Source organism: Manacus vitellinus, unplaced genomic scaffold, assembly GCF_001715985.3.
Source record: "Manacus vitellinus isolate BGI_N305 unplaced genomic scaffold, ASM171598v3 scaffold_2_pilon, whole genome shotgun sequence".
In the NCBI taxonomy this organism is placed as follows: Eukaryota; Metazoa; Chordata; class Aves; order Passeriformes; family Pipridae; genus Manacus; species Manacus vitellinus.
Genome location: NW_021940208.1, coordinates 49,475,837 through 49,497,266, shown reverse-complemented (window position 1 = coordinate 49,497,266; position 21,430 = coordinate 49,475,837). Strand labels below are relative to the sequence as shown.

At 36.4% G+C, this 21,430-nt stretch overlaps 1 protein-coding gene across 1 annotated transcript in view; it reads right to left on the bottom strand.

Annotated features, from left to right (window-relative positions):
* TPP2 (tripeptidyl peptidase 2) overlaps positions 1–19,878 on the bottom strand; it is a gene marked incomplete at its 5' end in the record, with an annotated part of 49,541 nt that extends 29,663 nt beyond the window's left edge. The window contains 16 exons of the mRNA XM_029961002.1: positions 618–772; positions 1,579–1,685; positions 2,535–2,611; positions 4,134–4,291; positions 6,196–6,364; positions 7,955–8,070; positions 8,198–8,346; positions 10,328–10,427; positions 12,313–12,440; positions 12,972–13,048; positions 14,056–14,210; positions 15,794–15,957; positions 16,668–16,792; positions 17,457–17,561; positions 17,984–18,079; positions 19,744–19,878. Coding sequence (XP_029816862.1) covers positions 618–772; positions 1,579–1,685; positions 2,535–2,611; positions 4,134–4,291; positions 6,196–6,364; positions 7,955–8,070; positions 8,198–8,346; positions 10,328–10,427; positions 12,313–12,440; positions 12,972–13,048; positions 14,056–14,210; positions 15,794–15,957; positions 16,668–16,792; positions 17,457–17,561; positions 17,984–18,079; positions 19,744–19,878 — 2,016 coding nt within the window. The remainder of the gene's footprint in view (positions 1–617; positions 773–1,578; positions 1,686–2,534; positions 2,612–4,133; positions 4,292–6,195; positions 6,365–7,954; positions 8,071–8,197; positions 8,347–10,327; positions 10,428–12,312; positions 12,441–12,971; positions 13,049–14,055; positions 14,211–15,793; positions 15,958–16,667; positions 16,793–17,456; positions 17,562–17,983; positions 18,080–19,743) is intronic.
* Positions 19,879–21,430: the final 1,552 nt, after the last annotated feature.

Genomic DNA, 21,430 nt, shown 5'->3' with positions numbered 1-21,430 from the left:
GTTTTTTGTTTGTTTTGTTTTTTAATTAATATGATAAAATTCATAACGTGTCAGTGGGACCAATTTAGCTTATGGTCCCCCACCAGACATTTTCACACAGGTTAAGAGACTGAATAGCACAGAAATTATAACTACTCTTTGGCTTTAGAGCTATACAACTAAATTGAGCAAGGCAGGGGACAAACTTTAGAAGGAGGCTCTGTTATCCACACCCCTGAACTGTTACCTCATTCCCAGGTTGTGTTCTGGACTCTTGAGCTAGCATTATCTAAGCTAAGCCTGCTCTACCAGCTATCACCTGGCTTAAAAATCAAGATGTCCCAGACTGCCACATTAACCACTAAACTACAGCTGAACTAAAGTCATAGTTCCTACTTGAAAGGGAAACAAACTGCTTTGTATAAACAAGGAGAAACAAACTGAAGACATTAACATGTACTATATTACTAAATAGCTCAGAAACCCTAGAAAGCTCTTAGACTGAAAATCAGATGCGCTAACTACTGTAACAAACACATGATTTCTTGGGTTGGGGGTTTTTCTTTGGAAAAAAAATCCAGAACAACGTTATAACGCATGGATACTTTATTTACCCCACACCACCCTAAGTAACTTACTAAGACAGGAAATGCTTCAGTCACTGATCCTTTTTCTGGTAAGGATGAAAATTTGTAGAACTCATGACTTCTATATGCCTTTTGTTTCACTAGCTGAACAGCATGAAGCACAAACTTGGCAGTCACATCAGCTGAACATGAACTCACTGTCACTTCTAGGTTATAGAAAAAGAAATTAGGTTTAGTTTCAAGACCCAAGAATTTTAGAAGGAAAGCAGAGATTCATCAGAGAAACACTACTTTTGCAAGTCATTTGTAATTTAAGAAGTTATGCAGCAGCCCAAGTGGCTCCATATGTGAAAAATGCTTATATATCAGTTATTTTCAAAGACCCTTTCAGATCAAGGCAAACTAGCTACGTTCAGAGAAAAATTAAAAGAAACATTATGTTTCACAAATGGTGAAAATTAATCAGATACTACAGAGTACAATCTGTACAGGACAGACTACCAAATTCCAGATTAAGAGTCTTATCATTAACTTCTGTTTAAATGAAAGATTTTTGAAAGGATTATTATTTAATAATTTCATGCAGGAATACGAGGAAAAAACCCCTTTTTTTCCTTTTTCCAAATTACAGGCTACTTGTCCCTTATGAAAATCACATTTTCTTCAGTTCAACATCTTTCAACACTGCATCCATACACCTTAAAAACTAGACAAACCTCAGACAGTAATACTTTTCCATAAACATGGGGCATTCCTCCAGGTATAGGAAATCATTTCAGATTGTTATTTGCTGGTTTCTTTAAGACTGAGAATCATGATCCTACTATACCAAAAAACATAGGATAATTCACAATCACTCCTTTAAGAGCTTAAAAATCAAATAAATATTTTACATATTCATGGGTTGAATCCTTCAGTATTGATTCAGGTAGAACTTAAAATGATTTAAAAATAACTTTGTCAAGTTTGACAGATGTGATCTTTTATTTAATTAAGGTGGTTATTTCCTCACCAGCCCATGTAGATCCCTGTGGAACATCAATGAAATGCCTTCGGATCTGACCAGGTTTAAAATGAACATCTGTATATGTCAGGTCATAGCTTGATGATTCATCTACTCTGTATGCCAAAAGGAAAACACAAATCGTAGTCAAACAAGCTGTGAAGCCAATATTTAAAGTATTTTTAAATGCAAAAACACTCTAAAAATGTCTACAATGAGGATATTTAGTCCTCAGCACCAATTATTTTAATCCATAATAGTACAGAATCTGACAGCACAACGTATCCAAAAGATGTAAAACATCAGCTCCATCACAATAAGTAAACATCCTCCCCACCTCCCTGAAGTTACAGCACTTAAACATAAGTATCAAAGAATCCTCATTTTCAGTGGATCTGCTCTTCCTGGCTGAGTGAATTGCCACTGAAGTAAGCCAAGGTATCAAAGAAGCAATATCTCTGTGAACAAGTCAGAGAACAGTTACTTCCCCCCCCTCACTGCCTCAGGGCAGATTGTTCACCAAACAGGTTTAATCAAATACTGCCTTTCCCTATCAACATTGCTGAAGTCATGTTTAAAACAGTGATGGACACAATACTATTTGTTAACTCCCTATATTAAAGTCATGACCAAAGTGTATGCCAATGTACAATGGCCAAATAATGCCCTCTGCCTCTGTGTACTCTAGTCCACCAGGCAGAAATGAAAAGCCAACTCCAGTTGACCTATGAGTACATTGATAGATACTTTGTAAAACAAGCCAGAAAGCATCTGTGTTCTGATGGAGCAGTAAGCTGCTGCCACTGTGGCTAAGCCCACCAGAACAAACTGCCTTCTGGCTGTCAGGACCAAAACTATGAAAATGTCACAGCTGCCTGTCTGCTGTAAGAATCTTTTCAGGTGTCTACTCCCTTAACAGAGTTACTATTAAGTTCTAGAACTCCCAGAGTTCTGGGTTTACTGACCTTGTTGGTATAACAACAGTGATTGGAACTCTGAACAGAGGGCCTGCATTAGGCGTTGCTGTATCATATCCACACACCTAACAAAATAAATACAACTACTTAAAATCTTTGGTCAAAACTAAACTACAGAAGACAACATTCAATTTAAACTACTTGCAGAGTATTTTGAATCTTTGTAATAATCACTGAGAAAAAAAAAAGCCATTTGACCACTGTAACCCTAGAAATAATAAAACACCAACAACCCCAGAGGAAAAAAGAATTAGTTTTCACACTGACTCATTTCAGTCTTTCCCCAGCAGTCTTCAAACTTTCAACGCACATTTGATAGTTCCTATTACCAAAAGCTCAACCTAGTTTCAGACTTACTTTAGTTCAGATATTTTTATTGTTATATAAAAAAATATTTTTATTCTTGTCTTCCAGGATTATGTTAGAAAAAATATAATTTGATTTACTATGCTTTTCACAGCCAAGCTTTAAATACTATCTTTGAAAAATATGTTCAATCACAGAATCTCATAACGGTTAAAGTTGAAAGGGGCCTTAAAGATCATTAAGTAGCAACTCCTCTGCCATGGGCAGGGACTCCTTCCACTAGATTGGGTTGCTCAAAGCCCCATCCAACCTGGTCTTGAACACTGCAAAGGATGGGCACCCAACAGCTTCTCTGGGCAACCTGTTCCAGCATCTCACCACTCTCACAGTGACTCTGCTAAAATGTTCTCAGTGGTACCATAGAAGACTTGCAACTCTAAACATCTTAAGCAAGCACTCTGAAAGAGAAAGCTGGTATCATCTTTATTATGATCAAGTACAATGCAATGAAAGCATTTCAATGTTAATATAAGGTTTGTGATAAGGATAGAGAGGGCTGAAAAATATTTGTTGTTGGTGGGTAACTTTTGCAGGAGTAAAAGAGGATGACTGGGAGAGTAAATGAGAAATTTAATGCCTTTGTTATTAAAATTTGACAAAATTTGAATGTAGATACTCAAAGTCAGCTACATCTTCCAGTACACAGCCATTACCACACACTTTTCTCCTTCGCCTTCCAAAATGGGATGTAGTAGAGGTAAGGAAACAAGAAAATATGTTACATCACTGTAATCACACGAGCAACTTCTAAAGCCAAAGCAAAATCTTGGGTCCATTTAAGGTTGCATGGCAACATCACAAAAGCCAAGCCAGTCCTTAAGCCACCACAGAAGAAATATTTAAGACCTCATAAAAGCACAAATCTCTATCCTCAATAACAGTATCTGTCAATTGAGACAGATAGCCAAAGGTTAAAATATATCCAGAGGAAAAAACTTAATCAATGGTTATTTATTTGGTTTATATTTTTTATATATTTTTATTTTTTTAAACATAGATAATCAAAGTCCTACTGGCATGTGCTACACACCATTGTATAGCATAATCATGGTTGAACCCTGGCTTCAGCCTTCTATAGTGAAATGGAGTGTGGCACTATTTTCTGGTCTATACAGCACACAGACTTGATTTCCTTAAAAATTACTTCTATAAAAAGTTGATAGAGACCACATGAAAAGGAAAGAGCACACAATCTCGCTTAGAACACCAATATTTCCATACTTCTGTATAATGTACTCCTTCTCTGAGGCCACGTGGATCCACACGAATATTTATGTGTCGACACTGGTTCATGAGCTCTAAATGACTAGGACACTGGACCCACAGTGCATTTGAGGTTAAAGCTAAATGAAGCTGGAGAGATATTCTTTCAGTATTTTCTGTCAAGAAACAAATTTAAGAAACAAGTCAGTAACACAAATATGGGCACATAGCCTGCTATAAATGCAGCATTTACTATTACGTCAATAAAATGTAATAGGAATCAATTCCTTAGGGCACTTAGACGTCAGATTCTGCACAAAGGGCAGTGTTCTATATTACTTCTTTTAACTTGAGAAAAACAGAATAGCAGCAGTATGCAGTAAAATAAAGTTTGTATCCAACTTTGAAAGTCCTCCCCCCTAAAACAGTCAAACCCAACAAAGCCAAAGGTAGGATGGTAAGCAAATGCTTCAGTTACCCACAACATAGTCTGGAAGTAGTTATATAGTTCCTTCTATAGATAAAGCGTTGCCTAATGCAGAGAAATACAATAAAAAGCAATCCCATTGATTCTGAACGTTATGTTAATTACCAAATTACATTATCAAGCAACCTAAGCAAGAAGAAAAATCTTTTAAAAATTACTATTATAATCTAGTTTGACTTTGCAAATAGTCAGATTCTATAAATTAGCTTTTATGTCAAAAAAAGTGCTAAGCTTCCAGGAAAGTATCCAACCCAGTTGAAATGTTTTAGTTATTAAAAACCAACTTCCTGCTCCAAAGATAACACCTCCAAAAACTTTTTTTCTGGTTTCCTGTTCCTAATTAAGCTTAGGTTAATTTTCAAGACATTTCATCACATCTTTATTAGAGAAAAGAGCATTCTATTATGAGATGTAATTCCTTTATGGGTAGATGAAAAGCTCAAAGAGAGCTTCAACAGACAGACTGAGCAATGAATGTCCCTTAACCACTTACTACAGTTTCTCAAACTCAGTCTTGTTGAAGACACCAGACACAGTACAGAAATAACAACTGGACAGGTACTAGGGAAACAACAGCATGCTACAAGCTTCTCACCCATTACAAATGCTTAATTGTTTTCAAATTGTTTGTTTCCTGCAGAAGAGTCTAGTGTATGATGACTTCATTTTTTTGTGTCACATGTTAAATTTAAAATGCACTGATTGCAATATAAGCTGTCAAATAACTAAGCTATTCTGAGTCAGTAACCCGTCCCAAAAAATACCCTTTCTTCCCCTAAGCAAACTCACCCCCTTTGCCACATGCCAACCTTCTTGAGAATCTCCAGTTTTAGGAAAGGAATTAATCTCAGTAACAAGCTCTCACATGGCTCATTTTTCAAATACAATGTAATTCAGTCTCTCAGTGAGTTCCAATTTTCATTAAATAAAGTAAAGCAGGGCAAAATGGTTTACAGAAAAAAAAGATGTCAAATCTTATTTTGATCTGCATAAGTTACTTTTACTCTGTAAGTATAACCTGTATCAATTGCTGTATTGCCCCTAGATATATTTATGATTATCAATTATTAGATACTGAATGGAAGTCTAGATTGTTAAACAAGATTTTTGTCAGGTTGTGGAAACTTAAAGTCCAAATCTAAAATTTATACTCTTTAAACAAACTCTTATACTCTTTAAACAATTTCTGGGTAAGTGCTTTCATCTTTAGAACAGTAATCATCCCTTGTCAAGAGTTATCTACAATAAAGCCCCTATAGTTCTATAATTTCATGAAACATCAGGAATGTTTGACTTTTTTTTTATTTTTCCTTAGTCCCATAACTTCACTTTAAATTTCTACAGAACAGAGATTCTTTCAGTGGGAGGAAGCATGAAGCAACAGACTCTCCCAAAACATTAAAGCACTGCAGTTATAAGTCTGAGGTTAGAATGGAAAAGTTTTAGTTGTGTCTTCATTTACCACGAAATTTAGAGTTACAGTGACTCCTTTTACAGTACAGGTTCCTATCACTCCTCATTATCAGAACTTTTTGCTTCAAGATCACGCTTTTATGTCCCCACCCACCTTCACACACAAAAGCTCTTTCCTACCTGTATTCTCAGGAAAGACAGGTTCTATGCCAACCCCATGATCAGATGGTGCAGCTATCTGGGCCGGATCTCTGAGGTAGATTCCACGGTTGCTGCCAACAGTAACTGTAAAGCCGATGTTGCTTGTGAATGACGAATTCTGAATGAGGTAGTCATAGGCTTTATCAACCTGTTAGAAAGAACAAGTTATAAATTAACAAATTGCTACTTAATAGTAATTTATGCATATTCTCTTCAACATGAAGTGTTCAGCAAGCACAGCAACAGTGAAGTACCTCATGCTACCTGAGCCACATGTGCTTCCACAATACCAAATATAGAAAGTGAGGCAACTTTTCCTGTCTGCAACAGCCACACAGAGCCCAGAAAGCCAAGAACATTTAAAATAAAAAGGCCAAGTCTCCTCTGCTACAAATCAATTAACAAATTCATAACACAAGTTTTCAGAGATGACCTCAAGGACAAAGAGGACTTCAAGGCCCAAACCTATGATACCAATTCAGGTGACTTTTTCACAGGTGAAGCAACACTAGTTAAACATTCAAAACTTTTATACAACAAAAAGTTGAGCAATTCAAAAGAGACAAGTAATATGGGATGCCCACGTAAGTTTTAAAAATTGGTATGAAATAAGAGAATCAGGCCATGAAATCCATCCCTAGGTCTAAGTAAATGAGCTGTCATAGTAACCTTGCAGGACAAATTCAGTTTTTGTTTTAAGAAGACAACTGTCTAACTTGCTTGCTATTTTACTGACTACAAAAATCTTACATTCTCTTCTACTTGGCAGCAAGGTACCTTCACCAGCAAAGATTAGGGTGCTCTCCTTTGGGAGAAGTGTACATACAATAGCCTTGTCTCACAGATAGTTCTAACCACATTTTAACACATGCTTTAATCACAGGCTACTAAAACACAAAGTATAACTGGTGCATTCCATTTTTCTGCAGCAACGTTTTCTACTTGGTATGGTTACCACCACTGCTGCCTTTTGTGTCATCACAGATGTGCTCAGTGGACATTACCTACTACATTCTAGCATCTCCAGAGTGTGAGTTTAGGAATGAGCAGTTAATATCTACCATCTTGAAGCATGAGAGAAAAATCTCAGTACTTCTTTTGACTAGGATGGGAGTGACTGTAGGCAAAAAAGAGCAGCAGCTCTGTAAGAATACAAGCTTATGCATACGGAGACACTAATTCAGTAAGCCTTCATCATACAAAGGATCACATCAGATTGCCAAGTCACTTAAAAGTCCACAGGATACAATGAGCACTTCAGTGCAAGCCTGCAGCAAAGTCACTGCACAACTGCAGCTGTACTCCTATGTGAACCAGCACGGGCATTTATTTTCACTGCTCAGAACTTACAGTTCCAGCTTTTGTCTGAACAGAACAAGTTCAGTTCTCTCTGACAATACATAAAAACATTTTTGGACATTAGGACAGAATTTAGGCACACATTCAAATGTGGGTGATAAAAACCCACATTCCATTTTTATTTCCATGTACTTTTTTGATGAGCCTAAAAATGTGTCCAGTTAACACATTTATTCTATAGTAACTGCATGCTGAAACTGGAAGAATTTCTGATTTTTTCTCCCCTCCCACTACATTCCCTTCCTCTTGCTCAAACAGATCTGAGAATCAAATAGCATGAGAGCAAACTGAGCGAGATCATCAAGAAAGCAGCTTTTTTGTGGGTTAATTTTCCACTGACAGTTACTTATATTATCCTGGAGTTTTTGCTAGCAAATACCTGAATAATACCACGTCCTTGTGCAAACACTTCTATGTTTTCAGCTTTCACTGCAGTATTTTCTAAAGCTCTTCTGACAGAATGTACAGTGTAGTGAATACCATTAGCTTTCAGTCCTGAAATTAAAAATAAAGGTGTTATTGGACACAACAAAAAATTTGAAAGCTACAGCATTTTTTATGAGGAAAAACTATTTAATCTCTTTTAGATAACCCATCTAAGTTTAACATTGTAGCACATTACCTGACAACACTAATGCAATGCCTCCACATGCATTGGGAGAAGACATGGATGTGCCATTCATGAGTTGTGTTCCTCGCAGAGTCCAGTTTGGAACAGAAGCAATAGCACCTCCTGGGGCACTAATACTTACTCCAAGGGCTCCATCAGTGCTAGTGTTTAAAAAAAATTGGTTAAAAAACAAACTTTTTTTTTCTGCACAATTTATCTTGAAGTTATCAGTACACTTCAAAAAATTTTAGCTTTAGGGAACATTTGCAATCTATTACTTTATTAAATCCATTAACCCATTAAGCCAAGACAAAGCACGGCAACAAGTAACAGTTTAAAATGTCACATTAATCATCAGCTATGCCTGTTTTACAGTGAAAGGTTTCTAAATTTTCACCCCTTCGATACTCTTTGGTTTAGCCAGCAGACTATCTTCTGAGATTTGAATTAGAAAACGCACGTAAACAAACCTATTAAACACTTCAATACATAAAATAGTATTTTACACAGCCTATTAAATGGTTACTATTTTTACAGAAAAATAGTAAAAGGCAGAGGAAGGTTAGAAAAGATCCAAACCCCAGATGTCTAATTTTCTATGTTGCCAGTTCACTACCAGGTCGAGTTCTGAATTACAACAAACAAACCTGAAACAAGGAGGGCAGGGGAAGAACAAAAAAAACCAAACAGAATGTCAAGAGCTGGATCAGGATTAGCTAGGCCTATCTTTCACAAGCATATTTAAGAACAGAGCAAGGATCTCTGGCACAGTTAAAGCATCATCTAGTTTTCAACTCTACGAGCCAGATATGCTCCATCTTTCTTGCTCCAGATAGACAAAAATTGCATCTCTTGAACAAGGACAGCACTGTACCCAAGCTATTGGGTTCTGTAGAGAGGCAGGGTATTATAGGGCATTTATATACCACACTAACAATTTCTTACGTCTAAAATCTGTCTCGAATCAAGAGTACTCTAAGTACAATGCTCTAATGTGATGTTTGGACATATTTTATGACAGACACGTATAAACGTATAGAAGGTTCTGTACCAGAACACCTCTGGACACAGTGCACAGCACAGCTGCCTGAAAGCCTCTGCCGCTTACTCAGACACACTGATCCCCTATACCAAGGCTGCTGCAGTAAAGCTTTAGGAACTCTCCAGTCAGCTGCATGTTGTACCCAACACAAGAGGAATCCTCCTTTGGCCAGACTTGGGCCTTTCAGCTGACATATGCTCACTCTGACTACTTTACAATGCACAGTGACTAAGCACACAAAATGTAGGTTTTTTATATGTATGTGTGTGTGTGTGTATGAATATAAAAATTAATTACAAATCTTTCTCCCTTTCTCAGCTGAAGGCAGAGACCACATTTCTCTTTTCCCTATATGAAACATGACAATTCTTCATAGCAAGATTCTTGAAACAATATCCTCACCACTATGCAAACACCATGACAGCTACAGAACAATTCTAAAGTCTAAACACAGGTAAGAACTCAAACAGACATACACTCTTTTGGTTCTTCTTTTGTCTACCACATTAGTACCAAATGCTTCTGAGACATGAAATAAAAACTGAAGTTTATATTGCCCCTAAATTTTCTTTTATAGTTCTTTGAGGTAATTTTCTATAGTGTGAGGTAGAAAAAAAAATTTTCTTTGCCTACTCACACCTCTGCCAGACTCAAACAAAACCCTTGAGTAAGTTGTGCCACAGCAGCAATGTCAGTGAAGCCAGAGGTAACACCACTGCAGTATTTCTTTTAATCTTCAGCACTGACAGAACAATTACTTTCACCACATTAACTTAATGACATAAATTCTATGAAAAAATCTCTCAAAAAACTAAATTAAAAAAACCCAAACAAATTTCCAAACATTCCATCGACTTTTATCATCTCTGAATAGGTCTGCACCCAAATACACTTTCCTGAAAAATACAGGTTGTGCTGAAGCTGTTCAGTGGTATTCCTCCTCCCCCAGGAGTTCTAGAGCCCAATATTCAAAGGCCTTCCCAGAACAGCAGGCTATCTATGATCTTTCCACAGGAAAGAAATTTTTGTTCTGGTATTAATGACCAATTTAGATTTTGAATTACCTCAAAGTAATAATTTGTTCTAAGAGTATAACATACCTAGGCCCTCTGGATGACCAAGTATATTGATTTGCAGGCAGTTTTTCTCTTAAAGAGTATTCAGCAACCATCATGTCAGGTGATACATAGGCACCAACACCTGTAAAAAACATTCAAGTGTTTTAGATGTAATATGAACTTTTAATAAAAGCTAAAGTGGAATATTTCTGTGGTTTTAATTCATTATGAGAAGAATTCTTGTTTTTTATAAAACAGAAACACACATTTTCCATCTCATTAAATCCAGGTATTTTTGCTAAACAAATGTAAAGCAGCATGCTATGAAGTAACAACACTGATGGGCACACCATGTAACATTAAAATATTACACTAATTTCCAAATTTCAATTTTATTCAGTTGGAATAGGATGTATTCACCTTCCACATTTCTTTCACAACAGATGCCTTTTACTCATTTCCACTCTCTCCTGCGCCCCTTTGGCTGTGTTTACACTGCTATGACCTATAACAACCATACTTCAAAGCAATCCATACATGATTCGGTTCATGTTCACGTGGCTCACAGCTATACCACCTGGAGCCACATCCACACAACTCAAACTCAGTTATGAGACAGTCATTACTGTGTATCAGTTCAAAGTGCAGAGAGTACGTAAATAACTACATCAAAGCCTGACAAAGTAGCATTTTTAGAACAGAATGCCAAGGATGCACGTTACAACTATGCCATTTACCTATTCTAAAGTGTACACTCCACTTTGTTTACAGCACAAGCACTATCAGGATGGTAGAAAACCACGTCAAGCTGACAAATTTGGCAAGGCCCATGTCCATGTCTGTGTAAACTAAGCCAACCTGCCAGCTGTATTTTGCTTTACCCTCAAAACCAAAAAAAAAACCCTATCTGATTCACTCCAGATGGAGGACAAGGACCAAGCTACTTGGCATGCAGAGTGAAAGATCATCCAGTCTCTAGAGAGATACAACAAGTAAGTTGAATTGACAGAGTAGATGCATTCTAAGAGCAAAGCCAATAAGACCTGAAAAGAGCTTTTTAGTTCTAGTTCCAACCCCTAGTCTCAGCAAGGAATTAATTGTAGATTAACTTTTAGAAAGTAATCAGCATTAATTCTACTAGCTGCCCTGAAATAGCAGCTCTCCAGCTTTCATGACTTCATGCTAGTCTCCTTTCCATGCTAGTCTTCTTGAACAAGAATTCTGAGACTTAATAAGCATCTTGCGTAACACAACAATGAGGCAACAGAGGATTTATATAAAAATTAAGACTAAGGAAGTTACCCCCAAATGCTAGACATTTTGTTAAGTCTTGTAAGTCAATCTTTCACTGAAATATCAAAAACATGTTAGTCCATCAGAAAACCAACTCCTATGCCAGTGGTAGGCTTGCACAGAAGTTGCACTGCACCTGGAAGATTCCTCCCCTCAAGGACTTGTCTAGGTCCTGACATGCGATTATTTCATATCCAAATTAAAAAAATTTGTTTCACTACAAAAAAAATTAGAGTATCTGATGAAGACAGATGATCCAAAACCACATTTCTGACAATTCAGAATGTACTGCAAGACTCTCCAGAAGACTAACTGGAATCCAACTTAGAATCATATTTTTTACAAGTTGCATTAACCAGCAGCTATTGGTCTGAGCAAAGTGGTGTGCTTAGACAAAAAATTAATTGAAAAACTAATTAAAAAACTAATCCTGAAATGTTCAAATAAGTAAACCCAAAGATTTCTTTTATACATTTGATACAAAGCCATATCGAATCAAGACCATTTGCCTCCTACCTCTCTTTTCTACATAGGGTCTTGCAAGAAATGTAAGGAGATAATCTACATTTTTATCCCTAAGCATATAGCAAGTGCCTTCGTCACAATTAATCTTGTAGCTCCGCAGCCTGAAAATTTTTTTGATTTAGTTCAGCAATCAAACATAACAAAAGTACAAAGTTTGAAAAGACAGAAGCTGACTATTGTAAAAATTTTTTTCAAAACAAAGTGTGTACCTATCACACTCGATGTAGTTCCACCAGGACATCCTACTGTAGAGAGGCAAGGACCATTATTTCCTGCACTTGAAACATAGATCACGTTGTGTTTCCACACTGCTTCATTAATCACTTCACAAATTCTCCTGAAGTATGAGGAAAAAAAAGTCATTTAACAATATTGCTTTAAAGCAACAATATTGCTTTATTCCACAGGACAAAATTCCCATTTTTAGTAGAACTTCTGAGCAGCCACCAAACAAGGAATATGTAGCCTGCTTCCCACACCTGTCAGAGGTGGTTCCAGTATAGAAGTTCACCACAAAAATACCTTCTGGTTTTAAAAAGGAGTAACAGCTACAGCAATCTTAGGTCTTCAAAACATACCCCACAGATTATGTGGTGTTGCAGCTACAAAAATTCTTTATTAATCTAAAATATTATATATATATAAATTTGTATATTATGTATTTGTTTGTATATTATAAATTAATAGCTTTTTGGATGGGTTTACTTAACTTTTAAAGACCGTTTCAAATGTAGACTGCAGAGTTTCTAACACATGAATCATATGGGCCTGGACAATTCATTCTTAGTGACAGATGGTTTACAGAAAGCTCAACAAATATAATTCCACTTCTGTGAAATTGAAATACTTTAACTACAGTACTACTCACCCAGAATTTGGCCAGTGTGTTGCTTCTCCATAGCTATAGTTGACAAGATCACATTTGTATTTTATTGTTTCTATCATCTGATAAAATAAAAGCAAAAATATATACCAGTCACAGAATAAGTCACTTCCGGAATGACAAAAAACATCTGCTTGAACTGATCTGCTACATATCTAAGAAAGTGGGATAAATCTCTTTTCACTCTAGAAAATAATTTAGTTCAGTCAGTTATTTAAGTGCTATTTTCAAGTGCTATGAACAAAGAGAATTAAAACAAACCACTCCCTGAACTGCCTTATTCTTGCCACATTCCAAGCTATAAATTAAGACATTACCCTAAGAGAAAACTGTAGACATCATCAGTATTGTCACTAAGGTCTGTCCTCAATAACATAAAATTCTCCTTTTCCTGTGCAGTTCAGCTGAACTCCAAAAAGTTGCAAAACATTATTGTACATCTTCATGTTGCTATATCAAAATGTACTATGGGCCAGAAACATAATTTTCTATTTTCAGATCCTTTTCTTGTGCAAAGTTTTTCCCCATCAACTCACCATATGGAAAAGGTCTTGGGCCTTTCATCATTAAAAGGAATGATATTTTTCCTCACTTTTAATAAAAAAGTTCACATAAATTCAGCCACATAGGTAGATACTAGTCTCTATTCTAGATTTATTTAAGTCTTCTATAAATATCTAAGTAACTATAAAAAATACACTCACAACACATAGAACTTAAAGCAAACGTGCAAGTAACTTCACTTATGTGTCAAGCTTGACAGACACAATGCAAGCCTGTCAGTCTGAAAAAACTCTGTGGTCTATGCAACAGAAGTCCTGTTTTATATTAAAACATTAGTCTTAAACTATGCTTTAAAATACATTTTAGTTGTTTTCAGGTTTTTTTTAGGATTGAGTGGGTGGGTTGTTTTGTTGTTGTGGTTGTTTTTTTGGTTTTGGTTAGGTTTTTTTGTTGTAAATACTGCATAACCATAAAAACATAGCCTATAAGCCTGCAGAAAGGTTCACAATATTCTACACTTTAATCACAGCGCTGAGATTAACAATTTATTTGGTGAAACACCCACAGCTCTTATTAGACCAGTGCCAGTTTCCATTGTACTCAGTCTCGTATCGCCAATCTTGATTGCAAGAATCTGAGCTCCAGGAGCCACACCATTTCTTTCTGGTTCTTCTGGAAAGTATCCAGCTGCAATACTAGCCACATGTGTTCCATGTGCTCCTGCGCAAATGAAAAGTGTGTATGTTTAGTGAATTCCATTTCTATCAATTTAATATACTACAGCTCAACTAATTTTCACTTATTGAGCTATAACAATATAAATCCAATCAGTGGCCAGTCACCAGTGGTGTTCACCACGACTCAGTGAGGCCAGTCCAGTTTCATAATTTTACTGATGATCTGGACAAGGGGATCCAATGGAACCCTCAGTCAGCTTACAGCCAGCAACAAGCTGGGAGGGAGTGTTGATCTGCTGGAGGATAGGAAGGCTCTATAGAGGGATCTGGACAGGCTGGATCAACAGGCTGAGGCCAACTGAAGGAGGTTCAACAAAGCAAACAGCTTTTTGAGGAGAGAAAGGAGGCAGCGGGGAGAGAGAAATGAAGTATAACTTAATCCCACTGACAAAAGTTACTTCAAAGGCTCAATGCTTCCTACTCAAAGTTATGAATACTGTATCTGAGATGACTTGGATAGTGAGGATTAGGAAAAAAAATAGAACTGCACAGTAATACAAAAGGAATGTCTCAGAAAAACTACCAACCATTTAGGAACCAGAACTGCTTTTGTTGTTGTTTTGTAATTGAGATAGTTTCATGAAGAATTAAGAGCATTTTTCAAATCAAATACATCCATATCACCCTAACCACTCAGGATGCTTCCAAAACATGCTTATTTAAAGAGTACACCACTATGGGTTCAGAATAGTTGGAGTTAGAACTATAGTAACCCCTGACATCACAAAAAAAAAGTTTGTATAAACCTAAAGAAAGATCAATACCCATTTTGTTCATGGATATCTTATTTAAATTCTTAAAATATACAAGCACAAAGTATAGCAACTAAAAATCAATCATCCCTCTATACTTAACAAACAAAACAAAAATGGTGTTTTGAAAGAAGATTCTCTCTAGTTTAGGCCTTAAGATGCAGGAGCATCTTAAGGAGTACCTAAGTATACACATTCTATGTATACATGCTTATGTAAGCAAATTTAACAATATTTCAGAGAAAAATGTAAGCAAGTTTGGTAATGAGCTGTCATTATAGGTTCAGTTCAGGAAATCTGAATATCAATCTTAAATGCCATAATAATGAATGCTGTATTGTCGTAAGGCAAAAATTGTGTGAACAATTTCCTTTGCATTTCTGTGTGTTTTACCTTGGCATGGCTGGGTGCAGATAGTAAAAAATGCTGCGCCACTAATATGGCTGCAGGCCTTGTGCCAAGATGCCAAGGAGGAGTTTTGGCAGGTGAATAAAGTTTTCTCATCTCCTATGACCACCTGTTGTGGTCCAATTAGCAGTGGACAGCAGAGTATGTTTTCCTTATGTAACCAATGTTGTGTGAACAAGAAGCTGAGCGTCATGAGCACTATATAATCTGTGTTTCTCCAAATAAAGAAGACATTTTGCCTGATCATATTGATCCTGGAGCACTCTGTCCATACCCTTCCATCAACACTGTATTAAGACAATGGCCTCAAGCCATCACAAGTATCAGAATCAGGACCTAATATAAATTGCTGCTTCTCACAACATCTAAGCAGCAGCAAAATATTCTTAAGTTTACTTTCATTTACCTCCACTTGTTACAATGGACAGGAGGTTTCCATCATCATATATATTCACAGAATAATTCAACATCTCAGATGTTCCAAAAGATCCATATTCCTGAGCCTCTTTGTAGGTTCTCAGCACTGTACAGTTAGTTAAGTCACCACTCTCACTTGTATCTATGCAGGCTCTGTTGACAAAAACAAATAAAAAGACAATTTTCCAGTTGCTGCAAACTTTTTGTTATCTCCCCCCTCCAGCACAACATACTACAAAGACTTCAAGAAGTTTGGTTCTGTGTTTATGGTATCTTACTTCTTCAAATCACTATTTTAAAATCTGGTTGTTTACACTTAAGACTCAGAAATTACAAGATCTCTAAATAAACTGATTGCCAAATGCTACTAAATTCAAATAAATCCACCTTTGAAAAGCAAGGATATGAAAATTCATCCAATTTCAGGGACAAAATTTTACTAAAGCTACCCGTTCAGGGCTGGTACACAAACAATTGAAGTCTTACTCACTGTTTCATATGATGCACATTATCAGTCAAGAAATGTGACGTTACAGCCTGAAGTCTGTGCACAGACACCTGTTTTGTTTCAGGTGTTTTTTTTCCTATCCTCAATGGATACTCAAAGCCATTTTATTCTCCTTCAGAAAAAAATCCCACAAGCTTCCACTCATATCATGCTGTCTTCAATTTTATTCTTCCTCATCTTCATTTGGGATCAGAATTTTGTCAAAAAACTCAATTGATACAGCAGGATTATTTTAAAGTAAAATATATTTAAAACCTCTATAAAAGGGGCAGATTTAAAAATTAACAAGAGTCTTCATTGCAAACTGTTGTTTTATGTATACAACAAGACATTTTAGACAAGTTTAGGCATTTACCTCCAGGTCTCACCATCATTCCACACTAAGCAATCATATACTGGGCCAGGATCACTGTATTTTTTCTCAAAAGAATTCAACAACTCCACTTGATTTTGAAGTTCTTCCTTTATTAGCTTATTTACCTAATAAGGTAACCAAACTTCAGTTAGAGTATTTCTAAAATTATTACAAGACAGGTAATCCTAAATTCCTTTCTGATGTTATATATTTGTTCCATTGTTTCTTCAGGAATGTTAGACTATCCTAGAAGTCACAAACGTCTAGAAGTTCAACGGCCTTCAACAGTGCACTGTTTATTTTCAGCTAATTATGCAAAACTATTTCCAATTTCTGTAATTGTAACATTTAAAGCGATTATTTTTTTAAAGACAGTTAAATGATAAAGTAGTAACCTGAGGCATTTCTGGTACTTCACTGAAATAGTACATAGTTTACAAATGAAAGAATATATTTAGAAGATTCCAACTTCAAACAAAGCAAAGATGGTGGCCCAAAAAATAGCACATTAAATTAAAAATAAAACTTACTAAAAGTATCCTACAAAGTTTTTGAAGTAATACCATTTTCATATTTTGACAACAACTTTAGAAAGTTAACAGCACTAAGCAAATCAAACAATCATCCATATAAAAACTTTTTAAATTAATCAAAAGATACACTGGTAAGTTATCTACCAAAATAGTCACAAGTATCTTTCCTTTGCTCATCTAATGAAATATTTTAATCCTGTCAACTGGTAACAAATTGTTGCAAACAACAAGTTTATAAATTTAGACTTTTGCAAACCTGTGAAGGAGAGCTAAAAGCGGCATCAAATTCTTCTTGTTTCCTACAGGCCTCTGCTAGAGCCAGTCTGTGAACAGGATCCCAGAGCTTTTCCTTGCGTTCTTTCTGTAAAATAAAACCAGGTTCCTCACTAAATTGGCAAATACATGTCAAAGTATGAAATCTTCAAAAACAATTTGAAAATTCTGATTTGACACACAATGGCTAAAAGTGTCCCATACAATATTATAAATAAACATAAACTGCCACACAGAAAAAAAAAAAGGGTATCAGTAATTTCTAGACTTTTTGTCTCAACGGAGCACTGTGAGGAAGACTACTGAGCCGATCGCTCTTGCTCTGAAAAACTCACAGAAGAAATTGATCGTATCAAAAATAAACAAAAATCAGTGAGAGAACAGCACTCAAGTGCTGCCTAGCAGCCTAAGTGTGTTAGCAAATCACATGCTGTGGTTTTCCAAAAACAAAACTGAGAAATAGAACAGTGAAATACAACTATACACCAAAACCAAAAGGTACCTCCTTACCTGAATCCTCTCCTTAAGAGCTTTAGGATAGATATCGTAGCCATTTTTTATGCCAATGTGATATTTGCCTGAAGGATTCACCCAGTTTGCTGGAATCTACAGAAAAGTATATTCAGAAATAAGTTAACTAACCATAAAAAAACCAAAAAAATCCCAAGAAAAAAACAGTAAACAAACAAACAAAAACATAACTTAGCAGAACAGACTTGCAAATACTGCCAATTTAATTCCCTGTCTCCAGGACAGCAACTACCACACTGTTTCAACAACAGGACATGGTAATTTCAATCTAGTTCCAAAAGAATCAGTATCAGTTCCTGTGACACTGCCATTGAACATCTTTAAGTATCAGTTTCCCTGATACTCTACTTTTAAAACACAAAGCCCCAGCAGTGACCTTATTCACCAGAGATCTGGGGAAATAATAGTCCTATAAATTAAAAGACACACCCTTCTATGAAGGAGCATTATAGTTGGAAGTCATGACACACATCTGAATGTCTCATTTTACATCTTGCTGAAATTTAGATTCCGTATATTAGATCCATTAATCCTAGTAACAACAGCAAAAGAGCACCCTTACAGTCACCTTCTGTGCAAAATTAAGAAGAAAGCTGATAGTATGGAGAGATTCAAAGATGTGATGCCCCCATATCACCTCATCAATCCAACTAGGAAATCAAGAATATGTCACAACATCAGCAGTTCTGTGCACCCAAGACCTCTCCTAGATCTCATTGTGTCCTTTCTGAAAACCCTGCACCGTTTCTATTCTATGCATAGTGAGAATTCAGTGAGCCAACATCTAAGCTGTCACAGATTTTTCAGTCTCTAAAACTATTTACCATGAGCTTAGCACAATTCCTCTTGTAGTTTATGCAAATGTGGAAAATACTAGCACTTTTAAAGAATGTTAGTGTGTTTTCTTCAGCCAGTTTCCAAAGCTATATCAGATACTGTTTTGAACAAATAATTAAACTATAATCAAGCACCCAACAAAACACTGTACACCCCCCCATTTAGCTACAGAAAATATTAAAAAGAAAGACATATGAAAAGTAAAAGAAACACTAATCAATCTGTATGAAGATTATCAAGTCCAGTACTAGCTTTGGATAAGATCTGTTTTGCTGATTTTGGTTGGGCTGGGTTTGATTTCCTTCACAGTAGCTGGTATGAGGCTGTGTTCTGGATCTGTGCTGAACACAGTGTTAATAATACAGGGATGTTTTAGCTGTTGCTGAGCAGAGTCAAGGCTTTGTCTGTCTCTCACCCCACCCCACCAATGAGCAGGCTGGCCATGCACAAGCTGCTGGGAGGGGACTCAGACAGGACAGCTGACCCCAATTGACCAGAAAGGTATCCCACACTGCATGGTGTCATGCTCAGCATATAACCTGGGGAAATAAGGGGAGATGTTCAGAGTGATGGCATTTATATTCTCAAGTCACCATTATCCATGATGGAGCCCATCTTTCCTGGGTATGGCTGTTTACCTGCCTGCCCATGAGAAATGGTAAATGAATTCCTCCCAACTCATGGGTTTTCTCACTTTTACCCTTCTGATTCTCTTCCCCTCATACTGCTTGGGGGAGACTGAGCAAGAGGCTGTGTGGTGCTTGGTTGCCAGCTGGGCTTAAACCACAAAATCTGATTAAATGGAAGTTAAGTTCTGCAGAAACCAAAATAGGTGCTGTATTTGTCATTAAGCAATCAAGAAGATGATGTTCAATGGTGCTTCTGTACTACCAAACACTCACCTTTAAAGTTCTTCCAGAAAGACCAGTAATTTCTCCATCTTTAGGTTCTACAATGGTACATGTAGTTACATCACCACTGCCTGTTGTGTCAATTATATCAACTATCTTCGGTTTCCCATCAGTCGTAATCTGAAAACATGAGCACCAGAGAATTGAAAATGTAGTTGATTACCCTTGAGCACACAAAACAGGAAAGTTTTCATTTTTCTTATCAAAAATAACAACTAACTTTCTTAGACACCAAACTTTAACTGAAGGACACAAAACCAACTGGAACTTGGTTATATTTTAAATGAACTAAGACCAACATGTTCATCTTTCTGGTTTATACAAACCCACTTATTTCTAATAAGGACTTAAAAGAGAAACAAGTAAAACCACTGTATCAACAAAGCACATGCAGCCTCACTTTAAAACCAAGCCTAAATTTGCAAAAACTACTATTTGTGGTCAAATTATTTGCTGTGTTGCTTCCATCCACCCATTATGGCCAAATTTTACAGTAATGAGTGCACAACTAACAAAATGAAAGGTGAAGTACGAGCTCTCACAAGCTTGAGTCTCTTAATTGACCTTAAACCTAAAAGGAACACAAGTTACCATCATCTCCTTTGTCCTGTTTCAAGGATTCTGCTTCATTGTTAGTAGCTAAGGCTATATACTCCTAATATTCATATAAGGAGTATTTTTACCAGAGCAAGAAGAAAAAGAGCTGACTACCTATGAGGAGTTTATGAACATATATTTAAAGCCTCCTCAAATTAGATCAAAACTAGCCCTGATGGACTTTACAGTAGTTGTGGGTAACTAAACAACATCAAAATAGCAACTACTAACCCTTCTAATGTCCCTTTCACCTAGAGGAACCTCCAACACAATTACCAATAGTACAGTTAAGATTTTTTTATTCATTTAACATTTAGCAAAAATACCCAAAATTACTTTCTTGTAATAACATTCTTCATCTAGGAGATACTGTAGGAGTTTATTCAGCAAATAAACTATACCCATATACAGTAGCATTTGCCTGAAGGGCAATATGAATTCAGAGGGATGGAGCACCTCTCCTGTGAGGACAGGCTGGGGTTGTTTAGCCTGGAGAAGAGAAGGCTCTGGAAAAACCTTATAGCAGCCTTCCAGTACTTAAAGAGGGTCTTAAAAAAATGGAGAGAAACTTGTTAGGAGGGCACAGACAGTGACAGGGCAAGGGGGAATGACTTTAAACTAAAGGAGGGTAGATTCAGACTAGATATAAGGAAGAAATTTTTTACTATGAGGGTGGTGAAATACTGGAACAGGTTGCCCGGAGAGGTGGTGGATGTCTCATACCTGGAAACATTCAAAGTCAGGTTGGACAGGGCTCTAAGCAACCTGATCTAGTTGAAGATGCCCCTGCTCATTGCAGGGGGGTTGGACTAGTTGGCCTTTCAAGGTCCTTTCCAACCCAAACCATTACATGATTGTATGAATTGATCATATGCACATATTTTTCTAGTCCTACATTAAAGACCGATTTTTAAAAAAAAAGAAGAAAAAAAAAAAATCAATCACCTTCTCAACATCTCCTATACAATAACTACACTGAAAGTGAAAAAAAATTCTTATTCAGAAAAGCAGCCACATTTGCTGTTTTCTATCATTTAAATATTTGGTATTGTTGCCTTTATTCTCTATTAGTAACTTTTAT